The sequence below is a fragment of the Pseudophryne corroboree genome, chromosome 1 (genome assembly GCF_028390025.1).
Source record: "Pseudophryne corroboree isolate aPseCor3 chromosome 1, aPseCor3.hap2, whole genome shotgun sequence".
NCBI classification, from domain to species: domain Eukaryota; kingdom Metazoa; phylum Chordata; class Amphibia; order Anura; family Myobatrachidae; genus Pseudophryne; species Pseudophryne corroboree.
The window spans coordinates 906,698,280-906,719,973 of record NC_086444.1 but is presented as its reverse complement, the minus strand read 5'-3'; the positions used below and the strand labels follow the sequence as shown (position 1 = coordinate 906,719,973).

General features: G+C 46.2%; 1 protein-coding gene across 12 annotated transcripts in view; it reads right to left on the bottom strand.

The window, feature by feature from the left end:
* The window catches only part of BLTP1 (bridge-like lipid transfer protein family member 1), a 705,550-nt gene that overhangs the window by 350,598 nt on the left and 333,258 nt on the right, over positions 1-21,694 (bottom strand). For 11 of the 12 annotated variants that reach the window (XM_063920260.1, XM_063920265.1, XM_063920266.1 and 8 more), the window contains exons 30-32: positions 11,835-12,008; positions 11,221-11,341; positions 10,621-10,761 (exon numbers count right to left, since the gene is read on the bottom strand). In XM_063920260.1, the coding sequence (XP_063776330.1) occupies positions 10,621-10,761; positions 11,221-11,341; positions 11,835-12,008 (436 nt within the window). The remainder of the gene's footprint in view (positions 1-10,620; positions 10,762-11,220; positions 11,342-11,834; positions 12,009-21,694) is intronic. The other variant, XM_063920262.1, reaches the window with a different exon arrangement.

Sequence of the window (21,694 nt, the reverse complement as noted above, 5' to 3'; positions counted from 1 at the left end):
TCTTGATCTCGCATTTATGAGGAGATCGTCCAAGTATGGGATAATTGTGACTCCTTGCTTCCGCAGGAGTACCATCATCTCCGCCATTACCTTGGTAAATATTCTCGGTGCCGTGGAGAGACCAAACGGCAACGTCTGAAATTGGTAATGACAATCCTGTACCACAAATCTGAGGTACGCCTGATGAGGTGGATAAATGGGGACATGAAGGTATGCATCCTTTATGTCCAGAGACACCATAAAATCCCCCCCTTCCAGGCTTGCGATGACCGCTCTCAGCGATTCCATCTTGAACTTGAACCTTTTCAGGTATATGTTCAGGGATTTTAAATTCAATATGGGTCTGACCGAACCGTACGGTTTCGGGACTTCAAACATGGTCGAATAATAACCCCTTCCTTGTTGAAGGAGGGGAACCTTGACCACCACCTGTTGAAGATACAATTTGTGAATTGCAGTTAACACTAATTCCCTCTCGTGGGGGAAGCTGGCAGGGCCGATTTGAGGTATCGGTGCGGGGGCATCTCCTCGAATTCCAGCTTGTATCCCTGAGACACAATATCTATTGCCCAGGGATCCAACTGGGAGTGAACCCACTTGTGGCTGAAATTTCGAAGACGTGCCCCCACCGGGCCTAGCTCCGCTTGTGGAGCCCCAGCGTCATGCGGTGGATTTTGTAGAGGCCGGGGAGGACTTCTGTTCCTGGGAACTAGCTGTGTTGTGCAGCTTCTTTCCTCTGCCCCTGCCTCTGGCAAGAAAGGACGCACCTCGGACTTTCTTGTTTTTCTGTGATTGAAAGGACTGCATTTGATAATACGGTGATCTCTTAGGCTGTGAGGAAACATATGGCAAAAAATTTGACTTTCCAGCAGTAGCTGTGGAGACCAGGTCCGAGAGACCCTCCCCAAACAATTCCTCACCCTTGTAAGGTAAAACCTCCATATGCCTTTTTGAGTCGGCATCACCTGTCCATTGCCGAGTCCACAGGACCCTTCTGGCAGAAATCGACATAGCATTTATTCTTTTTTTTTTTGAAATAACGTTTTATTGGTTATGTAAGCATATAAACAGATAGATACATTGTTGTAACAATAGAAGGCACATAAGGAACTATTGAGAAATAATAATCATGATGGGGGGGCACACAATAGACATATCAATAAGTAGTTGTGACGCATGCCTCCAAGTAGCCAAATTACCTAGTTGCTACAACTATTCTTTAAAGTTAGTAGAAGGGGTGAAAGAGACAAAGAGCATGAAGAGGGAGAGGGGGGGGGGGAGGGAGGAAGAGAGAAAAAGAGAAAAAGGATCGGCCAGTCCGAGCCACCTATAGAAGCCAAATTCAGGTGTAAATAAGGTCTGGTTGATGTCTCAAATATTCAGAGTCAAACATATGGAATGAAACACTAAGTATTAGCTGTTAAATGGTTGTCAATGGTGGTTCAGCGTTAAAATGCAAGGTCCATGGTGTCCATGTCTCAATAAAGGAGGTAGGGGAGTCTCGGAGAGAAGCCGTGATTCGCTCTAACTTATATGTGTACCAAATTGCGTTAATAGTAGCGGCCACGGTGGGAGGGGCCACAGATTTCCAATTAGATGCTATTAGGCATTTGGCTGTGTTCAGAATGTGTTTAATTAGGGCTCGTTGGTGGTGCGAGGTGTCAGGGACGGGGCGGGAGAGCAGTGAGTAAAAGGGTGAGTCCAGCATGGTTAAGTGCATAACTTCTAAAACCAATTTATGAATTTGTCCCCAATACTGGCTAATTTTTGAACAAGACCACCAAACATGCAACAGGGTCCCCCTGCAACCACACAATCTCCAGCACTCGTCCGAGCACGTTGGATAGATAGAATGCAATCTAGTCGGGACCAGATACCAGCGATAATACAATTTATATGAGTTTTCGGCTATACGAACTGAAATAGAGCTTTTGGCAATTTCCTGTCTAATATCCTCCCATTCCTCTATAGTTAAGGTCTCTCCCACCTCCCTCTCCCATGCCAGCTCGTGACTCTCCTTGGGGGGGATATTATGTGATAATAACACTTGGTAAATGCGTGAAAGGAGTCCCTTCGTTGAGCGGGAGCCGCAACACCATATTTCCAGAGGGGTAGCTATGATGGGGTGGGTGGGTTTAGGGAGTGTTCCGTAGAAGTGTCTAATTTGTAGAAATTGGTAAAATACCGAGTGAGGGAGCGAGTAGCGGGATTGTAAATTTTCAAAAGATGGGAATGAGGAAAGAGGGGCTATGTCTTGAAGGAAGAGAATATTGTGTGATGTCCAATGATGAAATGCAGAGTGGGTATTACCCGGTGGGAAGTACGGGTTGTTCCATAGAGGAGTTAGATAGGGATTGTGGGAACGAAGTTGATAGAAGCGAGTGCAGAAATCCCATATTGACAAGGAAAAGCGCACCGTTGGCAGGAGAAGACTAGAGACAGGTCGAGAACGGGCTGGGCACCATAGTAGGGTTGAGGGTGAGAACATACGAAGAGATTGTGCCTCAATGCAGGTCCACGTTCTCTGTGCCGGAGGTGAGTGCCAAAGGACACAAGAGGCCAGGTGTGTGGCTCGATAGTAACGAGTAAGGTCTGGTACGCCAAGACCGCCTTCCGAGCGGTGTTGTTGCAGCAGCCGTATCTTAACCCTGGGTTTCTTCCCAGCCCAAATAAAGTTAGATATATCTCGCTGTAGGTTCTTTAATATTTTGACTGGGATGTGAATAGGCAGGGTTTGCCACAGGTACAATATCCGTGGCAGTAAGTTCATTTTGACTGCTGCTATGCGACCAAACCAGGAGATAAAGAATTTGTTCCAAGTAGCAAGATCTGTTTTCAATTGAGATATCAACCGTGGGAAGTTAGCAGCATATAGCGATGAATAAGATTTGGTTAGGTAAATGCCTAAGTATTTAAGTTTTGTAGTTTGCCATTTAAAGGCATAGGAAGAACGTAAAATACTGAGATCCTGTGGGGGGATATGTAGGTCCAGAATCTCTGTTTTGTCTGCATTGAGTTTATAATTTGAAATGGAGCTATATGTGTGGATCTCCTGAAAGAGCTGTTGTAAGGATATGTGTGGGTCGGTCAGTGTGAGAATGACATCATCTGCATACAATGCGATTTTATATTCATGATTGTCCACCCGAATACCCGAAATATTGGGGTTCAGACGGATTTTCGCCGCCAGTGGCTCCATCACTAGGGCAAAGAGTAATGGGGAGAGTGGGCATCCCTGTCGGGTGCCATTTTTGATAGACAAAGGCGAGGAGGTGAGGCCATTAACCAGGATTGACGCTGAAGGGTTAACATATAGCGAGGTGACGGCATTATAAAATGGGCCTTGAATACCCACTGCCTGAAGGGCTTGTTGTATGAAGGGCCATGCTACCCTATCAAAAGCCTTCTCCGCGTCAAGTGCCACCACCAACGTTGGGGTGGCATCTCGCTGGGAGAGGTGAATAAGATCTATAAGGCGCCTAGTATTATCAGCAGCCTGGCGATTGGGGATGAAGCCTACTTGATCTGGGTGTATCAGTGTAGGGAGATGGGGGGCGAGTCGATTTGCCAGGATTTTAGCAAATAATTTTAAATCCGTGTTTAATAACGAAATGGGCCTATAGTTTTTTAGTTCCATAGGATCCCGATCAGGTTTGGCAATAACTATAATATTGGCTCTGGTGGTCGCTGCATCAAGCGAGCTCCCCTCCATCAGTGAGTTAAATAGTGAATGTAACATAGGGAGAAGGGCTTGGGAGAATTTCTTATAATATATGGCAGTATATCCGTCCGGACCCGGTGCGGAGGAGCGACGGAGCTGGCCGATTGTGATAAGAATTTCCTCGTGTGTGATGGGATCATTGAGTAACTTAAGGTCCTCTGTGGATAATTGCGGTAATTGACAAGAGGAAAGGTAGTGTTGGGTAGTTGCGGTATAATGTGGGTCGGTAGCGGCCTCTGAGGGGAGGTTATAAAGAGAAGCATAATATTCCTGGAAAAGGGAGGCCATCATTTTAGGGTCACTTGTTGCGGATCCGTCAGGACATCGCAAGGCCAGAATACGATTGAGCGTACGTTTCTCACGTAATCGCCGGGCTAATAATGTATCTGCCTTATCCGACTTTTCATAGAATTTTTGGCGGATCCACAACAGTGACTTGATCGTTTTCTTTGTGAGTATTTGGGATAATTGCCCTTTCAGGGCGAGTATTTTTAAATATAATTTACGTTTAGGGAATCGCTGATGACGGAGTGTCAGGGCCGTTAATTCAGTCTCTAGGTCCGTGATCCGCTTACACTCAATCTTCCTTTGTGTCGACATAAGGCTAATCAGGAGCCCCCGCAAGGTCGCTTTGTGTGCTTCCCATAGTATTGTCGGCGATATGTCAGGGGAGACGTTATCATTTAGGAAGTGATGAATCGCCTCCTCTACTCGGGTCACATTATCAGGCTTAAGGAATAGGGACTCATTAAGGCGCCATTTGCGGAAAGTCGGAGGTTTATGGGAGCAGACAAGATCAAGGAGAATCGCATAGTGATCAGACCAGGTGGTCGGGATCACCTGGGCTCCCAACAGGGATTGGGTGGAGTCCCTATCTACAAAAACGTAGTCAATACGAGTGTATATATCGTGTTGTGGGGAAAAGTGTGTATAGCCCTTAGCGGAGGGGTAGAGCGTTTTCCAGGAATCATATAAATTATGTGCAGTGACACAGGTCCGGAGGAGTTTAGACAATTTGGTATGGGGAGAGGGCTCAACACCCGGGCGGGATCTATCAACATGGGGATCCATTGTAGCGTTACAATCACCGGCCACAATAACCCAGGGATTTGAGAATTTAGAAAGGTGGTCCGAGAACGTCCTAAAGAAGGAACCCTGTTGCATGTTTGGAGCATAGACCGATGCCAAAGTAATGGGAGTTTGATTAAGGAAGCCGGAGAGAATCACAAATCTGCCATGGTCATCTTGAATTGTGTCCTGAACAACTAAGGGGAGATCACGATGAACCAATATGGCAGTGCCTCTGCGTTTAGCAGACATTGTAGAATAGAAGGCATGAGGATAGCGTTTGGAGCTTAAGGAGGGGTGAGGGGTCTTAAAGTGGGTTTCCTGTAAGAATATGATATCCGCCTTTTGTCTGGCAAAAAACTGAAACGCCATGGATCGCTTAGTTGGGGAGTTAAGGCCATTGACGTTAATGGATAAAACTTTCAGAGTCATGGGGGTTGAAAGTCAGCACAGCTCAATAGAAAAGGTAGCTCTGGACATGGCCGGCCAGGGGGTGTGGAAGAGGGGAAATAAAGAAAGTAGAGACAGGTAAAGGAGATCGTAAGTACGAACTGTAGGGCTAGACCCTTTCCTAAAAACGGGTTGGGTCCAGAAAGGAAGGGGCGGGCGCCGAGCGGGCAGCCCCTTCGGGGTGTGGGGTCGTGTCTGTAATAACACATAACAAGGAAGATGAGGAACACATGGGAGGGTATAAGAACCAGGAGAAACATTCCGCAGACCAGGACAGAACAGAGGGGGAGCGGGGGGGTTCAGATCAGGGAGTAAGTAAGGGTAGGTAGAAAGAAGAGGAAACCTATATCATCATTCATATTAACAATAACAGTGCTCATTTATGTGAAATCAACCAAGGCATCCTAAGGTACATTATCAGTGTAGTGTACAACATTGTACAGAAAGATCGATGGCAGCAAATGACCACAATAGTACCTATAATTGTCACCTCTATAGTCGGTTTCCGAGCGGCCCCTCTGAATCTAGTAGCAGATTAGCCTTACCATTTCAAGGCATGAAACCAGGAAAGATAAGAGGGACCACTATGAACCGAGAAGCAGGAGGCTCAAGCTGCGTCTAATCGATCTAGCCGCCAAAAGCAGATATGGTAAATAATATTGTATAAACTGAGATATGAGAAACTAACGTAACATATTAATTAGATCAAGAAGATATTTAGTAGCAAAATAACCGTACCCTAGAAATAGGCAAACCGGGTCCGGGGGGGCACGCCTTCCTCCGGGTCTGAGCAGGCCGAGAGCCCGTCCATCCCAGAGGGCGCGATCAATCATCCCCAGGACAGAGGCGCTATGCAGCGCCTTGCAATACACAGATAAGGGAACTTAAAGTACTGAATTCGCCAAACCACAGAGGCCCTACATGTAAAATAATATATCAGTAAGTCGCTATGCAGCCAATGTGGGAGGTGACTATAAACAATAACCAGTATTATTGCTGATCCGATGAAGGAAGTCCGCTCGCTCATTTAGTAGACCATTCGGGGGCAGGAGCCCCAGGCCTCTTAGGGGAGGTGACAGGTAGTTGCTTTCGGATCTCATCAGGAAGAGACTCAAATAAGCCCAAGGTTTTGAGGAAATCATATCCCTGGGAGGGCGTTTTTATCGAGTGGTGAGAGCCATCTTTCGTGACATGCAGCTGGAACGGGAACCCCCACTTATACTTGATGGAATTATCTCGAAGGACTTTAGTGATGACGGTCAGGTCCTTGCGTTTTCTAAGCGTGGAAGGGGCCAAGTCCTGGAAGATCTGCAATTGGGCTCCAGAGTAGAGAACCGTTTGATGATCCCGGGCCGCCATCATAAATCTCTCTTTCGTTTTGTAGTAATGAAATCGCAGAATGACATCTCTTGGGGGTTGGGTCGGTGGTGGGCGCGGGCGCAAAGCTCGGTGTGCTCTATCAAGTAGGAGGAAGTCTTTTGGGATTTCCGGAATTATGGTTTGCAGAAGGCCTTCCAGAAAAGTCGGGAGGCTCTCCATAGCGACGCTCTCCGGAATGTTACGGATCCGAACATTGTTCCGGCGATTCCGGTTGTCCAAATCTTCTAAGTGATCCTCTTGCTGGGCTATTTCCGCCCGGATCTCCGCTAGCTCCTGTTCGACCACCACCTGGTACTGGCAGACTTCATCGACTTTATGTTCCAGGGAATCCGTGCGGGTGCCGAGATCAGCTAGTTCAGTTCTGAATTCGGTCAGGATCGATCTCATTTCCGTTTGGATAGTCTTAGTGACGATTGCCACTACATCTTGGGTCGTAAGACCTGATTTTGATGAAGGATCGTCATCGGCATCCGACTGGGGATCCACGGAGGGGGAGCCCCGTGGCGTAGCACCTGCTTTCTCCCATGCTCGGAGAATACTAGGCTTAGCTTGAGCAGGTGTTTTGCGGTTCTTTTGTGACATGGCGCAATGATGAAAGCTGAAAAATGTCCAGTATTATTGTCGGCTCAGTTAAACTGTTGACACAGTCACAGGACGGGTTGGGATCAGCTTCCCGAGATTTTATGAGTGTTATGAGGCGTGAGAACCTGATCACCTCCTGGTCGCGGAATGATTTAGTATAAAGCAGAAATCATATGATCCTCATGTTGTAGCGGGTAAAATAAGTAGTAATCAAGTGTGCGGCATCATCAGCATTGCCAAGCGAGGTAGGTAGATCCCATTAGTATCCATCCCGGCAGCCAGGTGGGAGAAAAGGGGAGGGGCACGCTCGTCTGGTCACGGTCCAGCCAGTGACCAGTCGCAGCGCGGCAGGACCCGAGTAAGGGACTTATGCGTTACTGAGCGCAGATCTTGAGGCCTGCAGACCCCCCCAACACTGAATCCCCCGGTGGTAGGTGCCGCAGGCAGGTGTTGCTGCAGCTGGGGCAGGTCGCAGGCAGCGTGTGCGGTCAGAGAGGGTCACAGGGGAGATAACGCACTGGCACCCCGGCGGGGTAAGAGGTAGGCAGGAGGCACCGCAGTAGGATGAGGGCCCTAGAGCGGGGTCCCAGTGTGGGATAGCTGCAGCTACTTACAGTTTTGTGTGCCCCAAGATGGTCGCCTGTAGGAGCATAGGCCGTGGCCAGAACAGAGAACAGATGCGGCTGCAGGGGGCAGAGAGGGAGCCCACCCGCTCCAGGAAGTGCCCGATGGCCTAAGGCAGGAGGGAGAAGACCTGTGAAAAAGTCTCGGCAGCCAGAGAGACAACAGCAGCACAGCTCCAGCAGGGGCAGTGTAGTGCAGAGAAAGACATAGCATTTATTCTAGAACCCAGTAGACTAATGTCTCTTTGAGCATCTCTCATATATAGGACAGCGTCTTTAATATGCCCCAGGGTCAATAATATAGTATCCGTGTCTAAGGTATCAAGTTCCTCAGACAGGGTGTCCGTCCACGCTGCTACAGCACTACACACCCAGGCAGACGTGATCGCCGGCCTCAGTAAGGTACCTGAATGTGTATAAATGGACTTCAGGGTACCCTCCTGTTTTCTATCCGCAGCATCTTTGAGGGTAGCCGTAACCTGTGACGGCAGGGCTACCTTCTTGGATAAGCGTGTTAAAGCTTTGTCCACCCTAGGGGAGGATTCCCAGCGTAACCTGTCCGTTGGCGGGAAAGGATACGCCATAAGAATCCTTTTGGAAATCTGCAGTTTTTTATCTGGAGATTCCCAAGCCTTTTCACATAACTCATTTAGCTCGTGTGAGGGGGGGAAGGTTACCTGTGGCTTCTTTTCCCCATACATATGTACCCTCCTGTCAGGGACTGGGGTTTCCTCTGTGATGTGCAACACATCCTTAATTGCTATAATTATATAACGGATGGATTTAGCCAATTCTGCATCATCGTAATCGACACTGGAGTCAGAATCCATGTCGGTATCCGTGTCAACAATTTGGGATAGTGGGCGCTTCTGAGACCCTGTCGGCCTCTGCGACATAGGATCAGGCATGGGTTGGGACCCTGACTGTCCTGAAGCTTCAGCTTTTTCTAACCTTTTATGTAAGGAATTAACATTATCATTTAAAACCTTCCACATATCCATCCAATCAGGTGTCGGCGCCGTCGGCGGAGACACCACATTCATTTGCTCCCGCTCTGCTTCCACATAGCCTTCCTCATCAGACATGTCGACACAAGCGTACCGACACACCACACACACAGGGAATGCCCTTTTTGAAGACAGTTCCCCCACAAGGCCCTTTGGAGAGACAGAGAGAGAGTATGCCAGCACACACCCCAGCGCTATAACCCAGGAATAACACAGTAACTTAATGTTAACCCAGTAGCTGCTGTTTATATTGTGTTTTTGCGCCTAATTTATGTGCCCCCCCCTCTCTTTTTACCCTCTTCTACCGTGAATCTGCAGGGGAGAGCTTGGGGAGCTTCCTCTCAGCGGAGCTGTGGAGAAAAAATGGCGCTGGTGAGTGCTGAGGAAGAAGCCCTGCCCCCTCGACGGCGGGCTTCTGTCCCGCTTAAATATGCATTTTTTTGGCGGGGGCTCATACATATATACAGTGCCCAACTGTATATATGTTTACTTTTGCCAAAAAGAGGTTCCAAATGCTGCCCCCCCCTGCGCCCTGCCTGGGGAGCTTCCTCTCAGCGGAGCTGTGGAGAAAAAATGGCGCTGGTGAGTGCTGAGGAAGAAGCCCTGCCCCCTCGACGGCGGGCTTCTGTCCTGCTTAAATATGCATTTTTTTGGCGGGGGCTCATACATATATACAGTGCCCAACTGTATATATGTTTACTTTTGCCAAAAAGAGGTTCCAAATGCTGCCCCCCCCCTGCGCCCTGCACCCTTACAGTGACCGGAGTATGTGAGGTGTGTGGGAGCAATGGCGCACAGCTGCAGTGCTGTGCGTTACCTCAGTGAAGAACGGAGTCTTCTGCCGCCGATTTGAAGTCTTCTTGCTTCTCATACTCACCCGGCTTCTGTCTTCCGGCTCTGCGAGGGGGACGGCGGCGCGGCTCTGGGATCGGACAGCGAGGGTGAGATCCTGCGTACGATCCCTCTGGAGCTAATGGTGTCCAGTAGCCTAAGAAGCAGGACCTAGCTTCAGAGAGTAGGGCTGCTTCTCTCCCCTCTGTCCCACGATGCAGGGAGTCTGTTGCCAGCAGATCTCCCTGAAAATAAAAAACCTAACAAAATACTTTCTCTCAGCGAACTCAGGAGAGCTCACTGAAAAGCACCCAGCTCGTCTGGGCACAGTATCAAACTGAGGTCTGGAGGAGGGGCATAGAGGGAGGAGCCAGTGCACACCAGAACCTAAATTCTTTCTTAAAGTGCCCATGTCTCCTGCGGAGCCCGTCTATCCCCATGGTCCTTACGGAGTCCCCAGCTATTGCTTAAATAAGGGTTATGTTATGTTGGCATCAGGTTGTCTGATGCTCTGTTGTTGTTCATACTGTTAACTGGGTAAAGTTTAACACTTGTTATACGGTGTGATTGGTGTGGCTGGTATGAGTCTTACCCTGGATTCCAAAATCCTTTCCTTGTACTGTCAGCTCTACCGGGCACAGTTTCCTTAACTGAGGTCTGGAGGAGGGACATAGAGGGAGGAGCCAGTGCACACCAGTATTCCCAATTCTTTCTTAAAGTGCCCTGTCTCCTGTGGAGCCCGTCTATTCCCCATGGTCCTTACGGAGTCCCCAGCATCCACTAGGACGTTAGAGAAAGGGGTATTATGTAAAGAATTAACATGAAGGAACTTCCCATGTCTGAGGATTTTCTTTTCCAAGTGGACTTACTATACTACTATCATTATGATGGTATGTTTAATGACAGCTTTGAGAAGAAATCCAATTCAAAACCTGTACTATAATAAAAAAATAAATACCTTGGGTATTGAGACATTAGCTTGGAGTCCCTTGATTTTCACATTATCCTGGGTAACTGCAGTTTTGGTCTGTGTTTGATTAGTGCTTCCTTTAACATCATTCTCAGGTTTGGATAGTTTATTATCTGGTTTTGAAGACTGCTTGAAAATAAGCGAACAAACAACAATTTGTACATGCATTTTCTTCTCCCAATCTATCAAAGCAATTAAATATATGTATCCCTATGTATCATTCACTAACAGTAACCTCAGCTATAAGGTGGCAATGAGAAGACAATATATTGCTTTCCTTATCACTGATTTTATGAGGGATGCAATAACCTTTCCACTATCTGCACATACATTATTCATATCCTTAATGCAAAGCTTACAGCTCCATTCTTCATGAAAACACTGAAGAGAAGACTATAAATTTTACATTGGAATTCTAAAATGTATTGTGGCCAAACTATGAAAACATAAATAAATAGGGCCTACAAATGTCACACACTTGAATGATGTCTACATGTACAAGTCACTGCTATGTTAGACACCTGGCTATTTTCTTTCCGCTTACAAGCATTATATTTCATAGCACTGAAAACAAGAAAAAAATCTTACATTTTCGGAAAAAGTGGTTTTGCTGTTCTGTACAGCTTCTTTTAGCACCTTCGTGTGTAGGTCATCAACAATCGCAGCCGGATGTCTCGTGCTGGTGAAATGTACCATTGCCTCTATATACCTGGGAATTATAAAATTCAGGTTTACCAGTCACAAATGAAATTATGACACATAAATAACATTACTGCTTATTTTTAATAAAATCAAATATTTGTAATTAACTAGAGGAATAAACTTGATTAATGGATGGGTTGTATTTTTGCATTTATATTTAATCAATGTTCTGTGGAACATCCAGGATTATATATGTATTAAGTCATGTTTATATTTACATGTATTAATAAACTTGGGATAATTACAATAATAAAATTAATCACAACTCACTGCCTGCAATTAATCAAAAACCCTGGGGTCATATGATCATATAAGCATCAGTATAGAAGCAATAGATTTTAAGGGAATATCTACTGGATATGGGAGAAAATTTGTATTACTTTACAATAACCAATCATAAAAAATAAATTTTACTTCAGCAAACCAAACATCACCATATTTACAAACCAGAGTCTGCTTTAAAGGCAGATATATCATAACCTTTTACCTGAAAAGCATACCTGTCTAATGCTTCTGCTACAAGGGGACTAAGAACAACGTCTACTGTTCCTTTTACTTCCACAATGGCTGTTGTCCGTGTGTGAGAAACAGGCTGATCTAGAGTCCACTCTTCTGTTAGCGTCTCGTCATCTGTGTTTTCTGTGGCTTTCTTCTCCAGGGGAGTGTATGGGGTACTGAATATTAATACACAACATATGGAAAAATATATTTTAACAAAAGATATATATATATATTTTTAACCAGTTATTTATATAGCGCACACATATTCCACAGCGCTTTACAGAGAATATTTGGCCATTCACGTCAGTCCCTGCCCCAGTGGAGCTTACAATCTATATTCCCTAGCACATTTACACACACATTCAAACTACTGTACCAGTATATTTCTGGATTGTGGGAGGAAACCGGAGTACACGGAGGAAACTCACGCAAGTACGGGGAGAATATATAAACTCCACACAGTTAGGGCCATGGTGGGAATCAAACCCATGACCTCAGTGCTGTGAGGCGGTAATGCTAACCATTACACCATCCGTACTGCCCTACTGCCTCTAAAGTATTAAGAGAATATATAAATGAGATCAGTCATCACTACCTGCTCACTTGTCTCAGATCAGAGTAAACTACAAAAAAACATGAATTGTTTCAAATTGTGTGACAGTGTGGCAGGTCACCTCCCTACACACACGTGCTGTCAGAGTTCCTTAATCTTGTATAGCCAGCAAAGTCTGACTAGAAAACTAAAAATGTTTAGTTTAAGATGTATGTTTTTAATGGGCCCTACACACTGGCAGATAAAACAGAACGATATGAACATTCTCGTTCATAAATGAACGAGAGCTCGTTCATATCGTTCTGTGTGTAGGCACCAACGATTAACGATGACGCGCTCGTTAATCGTTGATGCGCCGTCACTTATGCATGCAGGGCAATATGGACGAGAATGACCATATTAGCGTTCTGTGCTATGGAGCCGGGTGACGGGGGGAATGAAGAATCTCCAATCCACCCCGTCACCTCCCCCCCCGCCGCCGTTTATCCTGACCTCTCTGGCTGCTGCAGCTTCAAAGGGGAGTTAACTGGAGACTCCAGTTCTTGAAAAAAACATATATAGACAAAAATGAAGGGCTGGCTTTTTCAGAGAGAATGATTTCAATACATACACGGAACTAATGGAAAAAAAAATAATAATGTTGTTTTATACTTGTGGGGGACTGTGGAGCAGAATAATAATATTTTCATTGATCAACTTAATCCCAGGCATCAATATACAGATGGGTATCCCCAGCGCAAGTTAGGTTAAATAAATGATTGATAACGCTATATGTATAATGAATATATTGTTTATTTGTAAGGGAGGAATATAATGCAATGCCGATCAGCGCTGAGGACGGCGTGGACAGGTATCCGCCGGCGGACTCCGGACTCACCCGTTGTGGGAAGACAGGACACCACTGGACCGTGTATATGGACTTGGTGCATGAATTTATTCAAGGTAATTTGTCAACCTTGGTAAAATTTTTCTGACTGCATAAGATATCACTGGTTGGGAAATGACTTGACGTACAGACGGTTTTATACCATTATACCAGCTGACTTCCACTTGCCTATGTGAACGGAATCAAGCTTTGCAGCCACCTGCTTATATTCTTTCAAACAGCTATTTTCCTGAACAGAGGGAATAAGTTGCGAATCTACGCATTCATAACCCAGCACTTCAGCATATTGTGCAATATTTTATCCTCACCAGGACTGTTTTATTCAGTTCCAACACTGGTTTGGGACACTGTATGTTTTATGTTTGTACGTTCTATGTAGTTTGTCTTTTATGTTTACCGGTAATAGGCCAGAAACCATTCTTTGCACATTTTCAATTGAGAATTTTTATTTTTTTTTGAATTGTAGTAAGGTACCAATTTTAGAAATATATAGTTTTAAGAATATTAATTTTGCATTATATTCCTCCCTTACAAATAAACAATATATTCATTATACATATAGCGTTATCAATCATTTATTTGACCTAACTTGCGCTGGGGATACCCATCTGTATATTGTTGTCTATTAGAGTGGAATTAGGTAGTGGTTCCACATTCCCTACAGCAGCATCTTGGGTACAGTGATTGTTAACTTCTCCTTTAGCGCAGTGCCACATTTTTCTTTTAATCCCAGGCATCCCCGGGAATCCCAGGATTGAAAAAAATTAGGTGGGATTGGCTCCATATAAATTCACTGTAAATCTCTGAATCAGGCCACATGTTCAGTGTGGTGCATACAATGATACCAAACAGCAGAGTGACTACCTTTCTCCATTTAAACAGACTGAAGGACTGATTAGAAAACTGAACACGCGTGATGCTAATTAAAGAAAACACAAAGGTTGAAATATCACTATAATCCAAATATTATTATTTTTTTATTTTTTTAAGGACTACCAACAAATCTGTCCAAGCCATTTTAAAATATCTTTGGAGAATAAGCAATAATTGATCTTTTTGCAGTTAGTTTCTTTGCTTAATTATATGACATAGCAAAGGCATGCTGATATATATATGAGACAATAGCTTTTAATTTAATTGCTTTTCAGGAGGAATGAGCAATGGTTCAATGAGCTGTAACGGTACCAACAAATTTCTCCACATCTGTATGTCCAAACAGGACCAAACAGAGTGATCAGTGACAGCTTGTAACTTACATTAGCAAAACCCAGTTAAATGGTAAACCTGACCAGGTAACAGACTACGCAAATCCAATCCAGTTGATACAAAATTAAGTATGAAGTGGTTACAAATAATACAGGTTGAGTCTCCCTTATCCAAAATGCTTGGGACCAGAGGTATTTTGGATATCGGATTTTTCCGTATTTTGGAATAATTGCATACCACAATGAGATATCATGGTGATGGGACCTAAAGCTAAGCACAGGATGCATTTATGTTACATATACACCTTATACACACAGCCTGAAGGTAATTTTAGCCAACATTTTTTATAACTTTGTGCATTAAACAAAGTGTGTGTACATTAACACAATTCATTTATGTTTCATATACACCTTATACACAAAGCCTGAAGGTCATTTAATACAATATTTTTAATAGCTTTGTGTATTAAACAAAGTTTGTGTACATTGAGCCATCAAAAAACAAAGGTTTCACTATCTCACTCTCACTCAAAAAAGTCTGTATTTCGGAATATTCCGTATTTCGGAATATTTGGATATGGGATACTCAACCTGTAATAGTTTTATAACGAATTCTGTACTGAAAAATAAGATTTTACTCACCGGTAAATCTATTTCTCGTAGTCCGTAGTGGATGCTGGGGACTATGTAAGGACCATGGGGAATAGACGGGCTCCGCAGGAGACAGGGCACTTTAAGAAAGAATTAGGAATACTGGTGTGCACTGGCTCCTCCCTCTATGTCCCTCCTCCAGACCTCAGTTAAGGAAACTGTGCCCGGAAGAGCTGACAGTACAAGGAAAGGATTTTTGAATCCAGGGTAAGACTCATACCAGCCACACCAATCACACCGTATAACTCGCGATAAACTTTACCCAGTTAACAGTATGAACAACAGAGCATCAGACAACCTGATGCCAACATAACATAACCCTTATTTAAGCAATAACTATATACAAGTATTTCAGAAGAAATCCGCACTTGGGACGGGCGCCCAGCATCCACTACGGACTACGAGAAATAGATTTACCGGTGAGTAAAATCTTATTTTCTCTAACGTCCTAGTGGATGCTGGGGACTCCGTAAGGACCATGGGGATTATACCAAAGCTCCCAAACAAGCGGGAGAGTGCGGATGACTCTGCAGCACCGAATGAGCAAACACAAGGTCCTCCTCAGCCAGGGTATCAAACTTGTAGAATTTTGTAAAAGTGTTTGAACCCGACCAAGTTGCTGCTCGGCAAAGCTGTAATGCCGAGACCCCTCGGGCAGCCGCCCAAGAAGAACCCACCTTCCTTGTGGAATGGGCTTTTACTGATTTTGGATGCGGCAATCCAGCCGCAGAATGAGCCTGCTGAATCGTGTTACAGATCCAGCGAGCAATAGTTTGCTTTGAAGCAGGAGCACCCAGCTTGTTGGATGCATACAGAATAAACAGCGAGTCAGTTTTCCTGACTCCAGCCGTTCTGGCTACATAAATCTTCAAAGCCCTGACTACATCTAGTAACTTGGAATCCTCCAAGTCACGAGTAGCCGCAGGCACCACAATAGGTTGGTTCAAATGAAAAGATGACACCACCTTCGGCAGAAATTGCGGACGAGTCCGTAATTCTGCCCTGTCCATATGGAAAACCAGATAGGGGCTTTTACATGACAAAGCCGCCAATTCTGACACACGCCTAGCCGAAGCTAAGGCCAATAGCATGACCACTTTCCACGTGAGATATTTTAACTCCACGGTCTTAAGTGGCTCAAACCAGTGAGATTTCAGGAAACTCAACACCACGTTAAGATCCCAAGGTGCCACTGGTGGCACAAAAGGGGGCTGAATATGCAGCACTCCCTTTACAAACCTCTGAACTTCAGGAAGAGAAGCCAGTTCCTTTTGAAAGAAAATGGATAGGGACGAAATCTGGACCTTGATGGACCCTAATTTTAAGCCCATAGTCACTCCCGACTGTAGGAAGTGAAGGATACGACCCAGTTGGAATTCCTCTGTAGGGGCCTTCCTGGCCTCACACCAAGCAACATATTTTCGCCATATACGGTGATAATGTTTTGCTGTCACGTCCTTCCTAGCCTTTATCAGCGTAGGAATAACTTCATCCGGAATGCCTTTCTCCGCTAGGATCCGGCGTTCAACCTCTATGCCGTCAAACGCAGCCGCGGTAAGTCTTGGAACAGACAGGGCCCCTGTTGCAACAGATCCTGTCTGCGAGGCAGAGGCCATGGGTCCTCTGTGAGCATTTCCTGCAGCTCCGGATACCAAGTCCTTCTTGGCCAATCCGGAACGATGAGTATTGTTCTCACCCCTCTTTTTCTTACGATTCTCAGCACCTTGGGTATGAGAGGAAGAGGAGGAAACACATAAACCGACTGGAACACCCACGGTGTCACTAGTGCGTCCACAGCTATCGCCTGAGGGTCTCTTGACCTGGCGCAATACTTTTGTAGCTTTTTGTTGAGGCGGGATGCCATCATGTCCACCTGTGGCAGTTCCCATCGATTTGTAATCTGTGTGAAGACTTCTTGATGAAGTCCCCACTCTCCCGGGTGGAGCTCGTGCCTGCTGAGGAAGTCTGCTTCCCAGTTGTCCACTCCCGGAATGAACACTGCTGACAGTGCTTGCACATGATTCTCCGCCCAGCGAAGAATTCTGGTGGCTTCTGCCATCGCCACCCTGCTTCTTGTGCCGCCCTGGCGGTTTACATGAGCCACTGCGGTGATGTTGTCTGACTGAATCAGCACCGGTTGGTTGCGAAGCAGAGGCTCCACTTGACTCAGGGCGTTGTATATGGCCCTTAGTTCCAGGATATTGATGTGCAGACAAGTCTCCTGACTTACCCACAGCCCTTGGAAGTTTCTTCCCTGAGTAACTGCCCCCCACCCTCGGAGGCTTGCATCCGTGGTCACCAGGACCCAGTCCTGTATGCCGAACCTGCGGCCCTCGAGAAGGTGAGCACTCTGCAGCCACCACAGAAGAGACACCCTGGCCCTGGGGGACAGGGTGATCAGCCGATGCATCTGAAGATGCGATCCGGACCACTTGTCCAACAGATCACACTGAAAGGTCCTCGCATGGAACCTTCCGAAGGGAATGGCTTCGTATGACGCCACCATCTTTCCCAGGACTCGCGTGCATTGATGCACCGACACCTGTTTTGGTTTTAAGAGGTCTCTGACCAGAGTCATGAGCTCCTGGGCCTTCTCCTCCGGGAGAAACACCTTCTTCTGGTCTGTGTCCAGAATCATGCCCAGGAAGGGCAGTCTCGTCGTAGGAATCAGCTGCGACTTTGGAATATTCAGAATCCAGCCGTGCTGTTGCAACACCTCCCGAGAGTGTGCTACGCTGATCAGCAACTGCTCTCTGGACCTCGCCTTTATGAGGAGATCGTCCAAGTATGGGATAATTGTAACTCCTTGCTTTCGCAGAAGCACCATCATTTCTGCCATTACCTTGGTAAATATTCTCGGTGCCGTGGACAGACCAAACGGCAACGTCTGGAATTGGTAATGGCGGTCCTGTACCACAAATCTGAGGTACTCCTGATGAGGTGGATAAATGGGGACATGCAGGTAAGCATCCTTTATGTCCAGAGACACCATAAAATCCCCCTCTTCCAGGCTTGCAATGACCGCCCTGAGTGATTCCATCTTGAACTTGAACCTTTTCAGGTAAATGTTCAGGATTTTAAATTCAATATGGGTCTGACCGAACCGTCCGGTTTCGGAACCACAAACATTGTGGAATAGTAACCCCTTCCCTGTTGAGGGAGGGGAACCTGAATCACCACCTGCTGGAGATATAATTTGTGAATTGCCGCTAACACTATTTTCCTCTATAAAGGGGGAAGCTGGCAGGGCCGATTTGAGGTAACGGTGAGGGGGCATCACTTCGAATTCCAGCTTGTATCCCTGAGACACAATCTCTATAGCCCAGGGATCCACCTGTGAGCGAACCCACTGGTGGCTGAAATTTCGGAGACGCGCCCCCACCGCTCCTGGCTCCACCTGTGGAGCCCCAGCGTCATGCGGTGGATTTAGTGGAAGCCGGGGAGGACTTCTGTTCCTGGGAACTAGCTGTATTGTGCAGCTTCTTTCCTCTACCCCTGCCTCTGGCAAGAAAAGACGCACCTCGGACTTTCTTGCCTCTTTGCGATCGAAAGGACTGCATTTGGTAATACGGTGCTTTCTTAGGTTGTGAGGGAACATATGGCAAAAAATTTGACTTCCCAGCCGTAGCTGTGGAAACTAGGTCCGAGAGACCGTCCCCAAACAATTCCTCACCCTTATAAGGTAAAACCTCCATGTGCCTTTTTGAGTCGGCATCACCTGTCCATTGCAGAGTCCACAGAACCCTTCTGGCAGAAATTGACATTGCATTTATTCTAGAGCCCAGTAGGCAAATGTCTCTCTGGGCATCCCTCATATATAGGACAGCGTCTTTTATATGCCCCAGGGTCAGTAATATAGTATCCTTGTCCAAGGTATCAAGTTCCTCAGATAAAGTATCTGTCCATGCTGCTACAGCACTACACATCCAGGCCGACGCAATTGCCGGCCTTAGTAGGGTACCTGAATGTGTATAAACGGACTTCAGGATACCTTCCTGCTTCCTATCCGCAGGATCTTTTAGGGTGGCCATATCCTGTGACGGCAGGGCCACCTTCTTAGATAAGCGTGTCAAAGCTTTGTCTACCCTAGGGGAGGATTCCCAGCGTAACCTGTCCGTTGGCGGGAAAGGATACGCCATAAGTAACCGTTTGGAAATCTGCACTTTCCTATCAGGAGAATCCCAAGCTTTTTCACATAACTCATTTAACTCATGTGAAGGGGGAAAGGCCACTTCTTGCCTTTTTTCCCCAAACATATAAACCCTCTTGTCAGGGACAGGGTTTTCCTCTGAAATGTGCAATACATCCTTCATTGCTATAATCATGTAGCGGATGGATTTAGCCATTTTAGGCTGTAACTTTGCATCATCGCCATCGACACTGGAGTCAGAATCCGTGTCGATATCTGTGTCAACAATCTTGGATAGTGGGCGCTTCTGAGACCCTGACGGCCTCTGCGCTGTAGGATCAGGCATGGGTTGAGACCCTGACTGTCCCAAGGCTTCAGCTTTATCCAACCTTTTATGCAAGGAGTTTACATTATCATTTAACACCTTCCACATATCCATCCAATCAGGTGTCGGCGCCGTCGGCGGAGACACCACATTCATCTGCACCTGCTCTGCTTCCACATAGCCTTCCTCGTCAAACATGTCGACACAAGCGTACCGACACACCACACACACAGGGGATGCTCTATTTGAGGACAGAACCCCCACAAGGCCTTTTGGAGAGACAGAGAGAGAGTATGCCAGCACACACCCCAGCGCTATATAACCCAGGAATTACACAGTAACTTAGTGTTTACCCAGTAGCTGCTGTATTAGTGATTTTGCACTAAATTTATGTGCCCCCCCTCTCTTTTTACCCTCTTTCTACCGTGATTCTGCAGGGGAGAGCCTGGGGAGCTTCCTCTCAGCGGAGCTGTGGAGAGAAAATGGCGCTGGTGAGTGCTGAGGAAGAAGCCCCGCCCCCTCAGGGGCAGGCTTCTGTCCCGCGATTTTGTGCAAAATAATGGCGGGGGCTCATGCATAAATACAGTGCCCAACTGTATATATGCTTTTTTTATGCCAGAGGTACTTAATTGCTGCCCAGGGCGCCCCCCCCTGCGCCCTGCACCCTACAGTGACCGGAGTGTGCGGGTTAATGTGGGAGCAATGGCGCACAGCTGCAGTGCTGTGCGCTACCTCATATGAAGACTGGAGTCTTTTGCCGCCGCTTTTGACGTCTTCTTACTTCTCTCGCCGGCTTCTTGCTTCTGGCTCTGCGAGGGGGACGGCGGCGCGGCTCCGGGATCGGACGACCAAGGGTGAGTTCCTGTGTTCGATCCCTCTGGAGCTAATGGTGTCCAGTAGCCTAAGAAGCACGACCTATCCGCAGTTAGTAGGTTTGCTTCTCTCCCCTCAGTCCCACGTAGCAGAGAGTCTGTTGCCAGCAGACCTCTCTGAAAATAAAAAATCCTAACAAAATACTTTCTTATTAGCAAGCTCAGGAGAGCTCACTAAAGTGCACCCAGCTCTGTCCGGGCACAGATTCTAACTGAGGTCTGGAGGAGGGACATAGAGGGAGGAGCCAGTGCACACCAGTAGTACTAATTCTTTCTTAAAGTGCCCTGTCTCCTGCGGAGCCCGTCTATTCCCTATGGTCCTTACGGAGTCCCCAGCATCCACTAGGACATTAGAGAAATGTATAGTACTGCTGCAGTATGAAATATCTAGCCAACGTCTAATCAGCTTTTATTAACATAAATACTGTACAAATGCCAGCAAGTAAGTAGATCAAAATTGTTAGGCGTTTTAGAGTTTCCAACTCTGTTCCTTGATAACAGAAAAGGGTAAATAGCAACAGCATATGTGTATGTTACAATGCTAGTCGTAGTCCTGCCCCTTAAATGTAATACAGATGTGTCCTCATACGCTGTTGCTGTCACTGCTGCAATCAGCCCTTCATGGCACCAGGTCCCTGGAGAAACGGGCAGGCATGGCGAATTTCTCTCAAAATGTGCATCTTTGTACCATAAATAAAACTGAGAACGACAAAACTATGTTCCTGCACTGATGACTTTGATGTGTGACATTTGTATAAAGTACCTTTGTGTGACTATCTGAATCTGTGGAAAAAAAAGCTCAGGTGCAGCGACCGCTGCTTTTTCTCACACCAAGTTCCGTTATGCTCTATAAGCGACTTTGTGGTGTGTGTTTAAATAAGAATTTACTCACCGGTAATTCTATTTCTCGTAGTCCGTAGTGGATGCTGGGAACTCCGTAAGGACCATGGGGAATAGCGGGCTCCGCAGGAGACTGGGCACATCTAAGAAAGATTTAGGACTACCTGGTGTGCACTGGCTCCTCCCTCTATGCCCCTTCTCCAAGCCTCAGTTAGGTACTGTGCCCGGACGAGCAGACATAATAAGGAAGGATTTAGAATCCCGGGTAAGACTCATACCAGCCACACCAATCACACCGTACAACTCGTGATACTATACCCAGTTAACAGTATGAATAACAACTGAGCCTCAGTAACAGATGGCTCATAACAATAACCCTTTAGTTAAGCAATAACTAT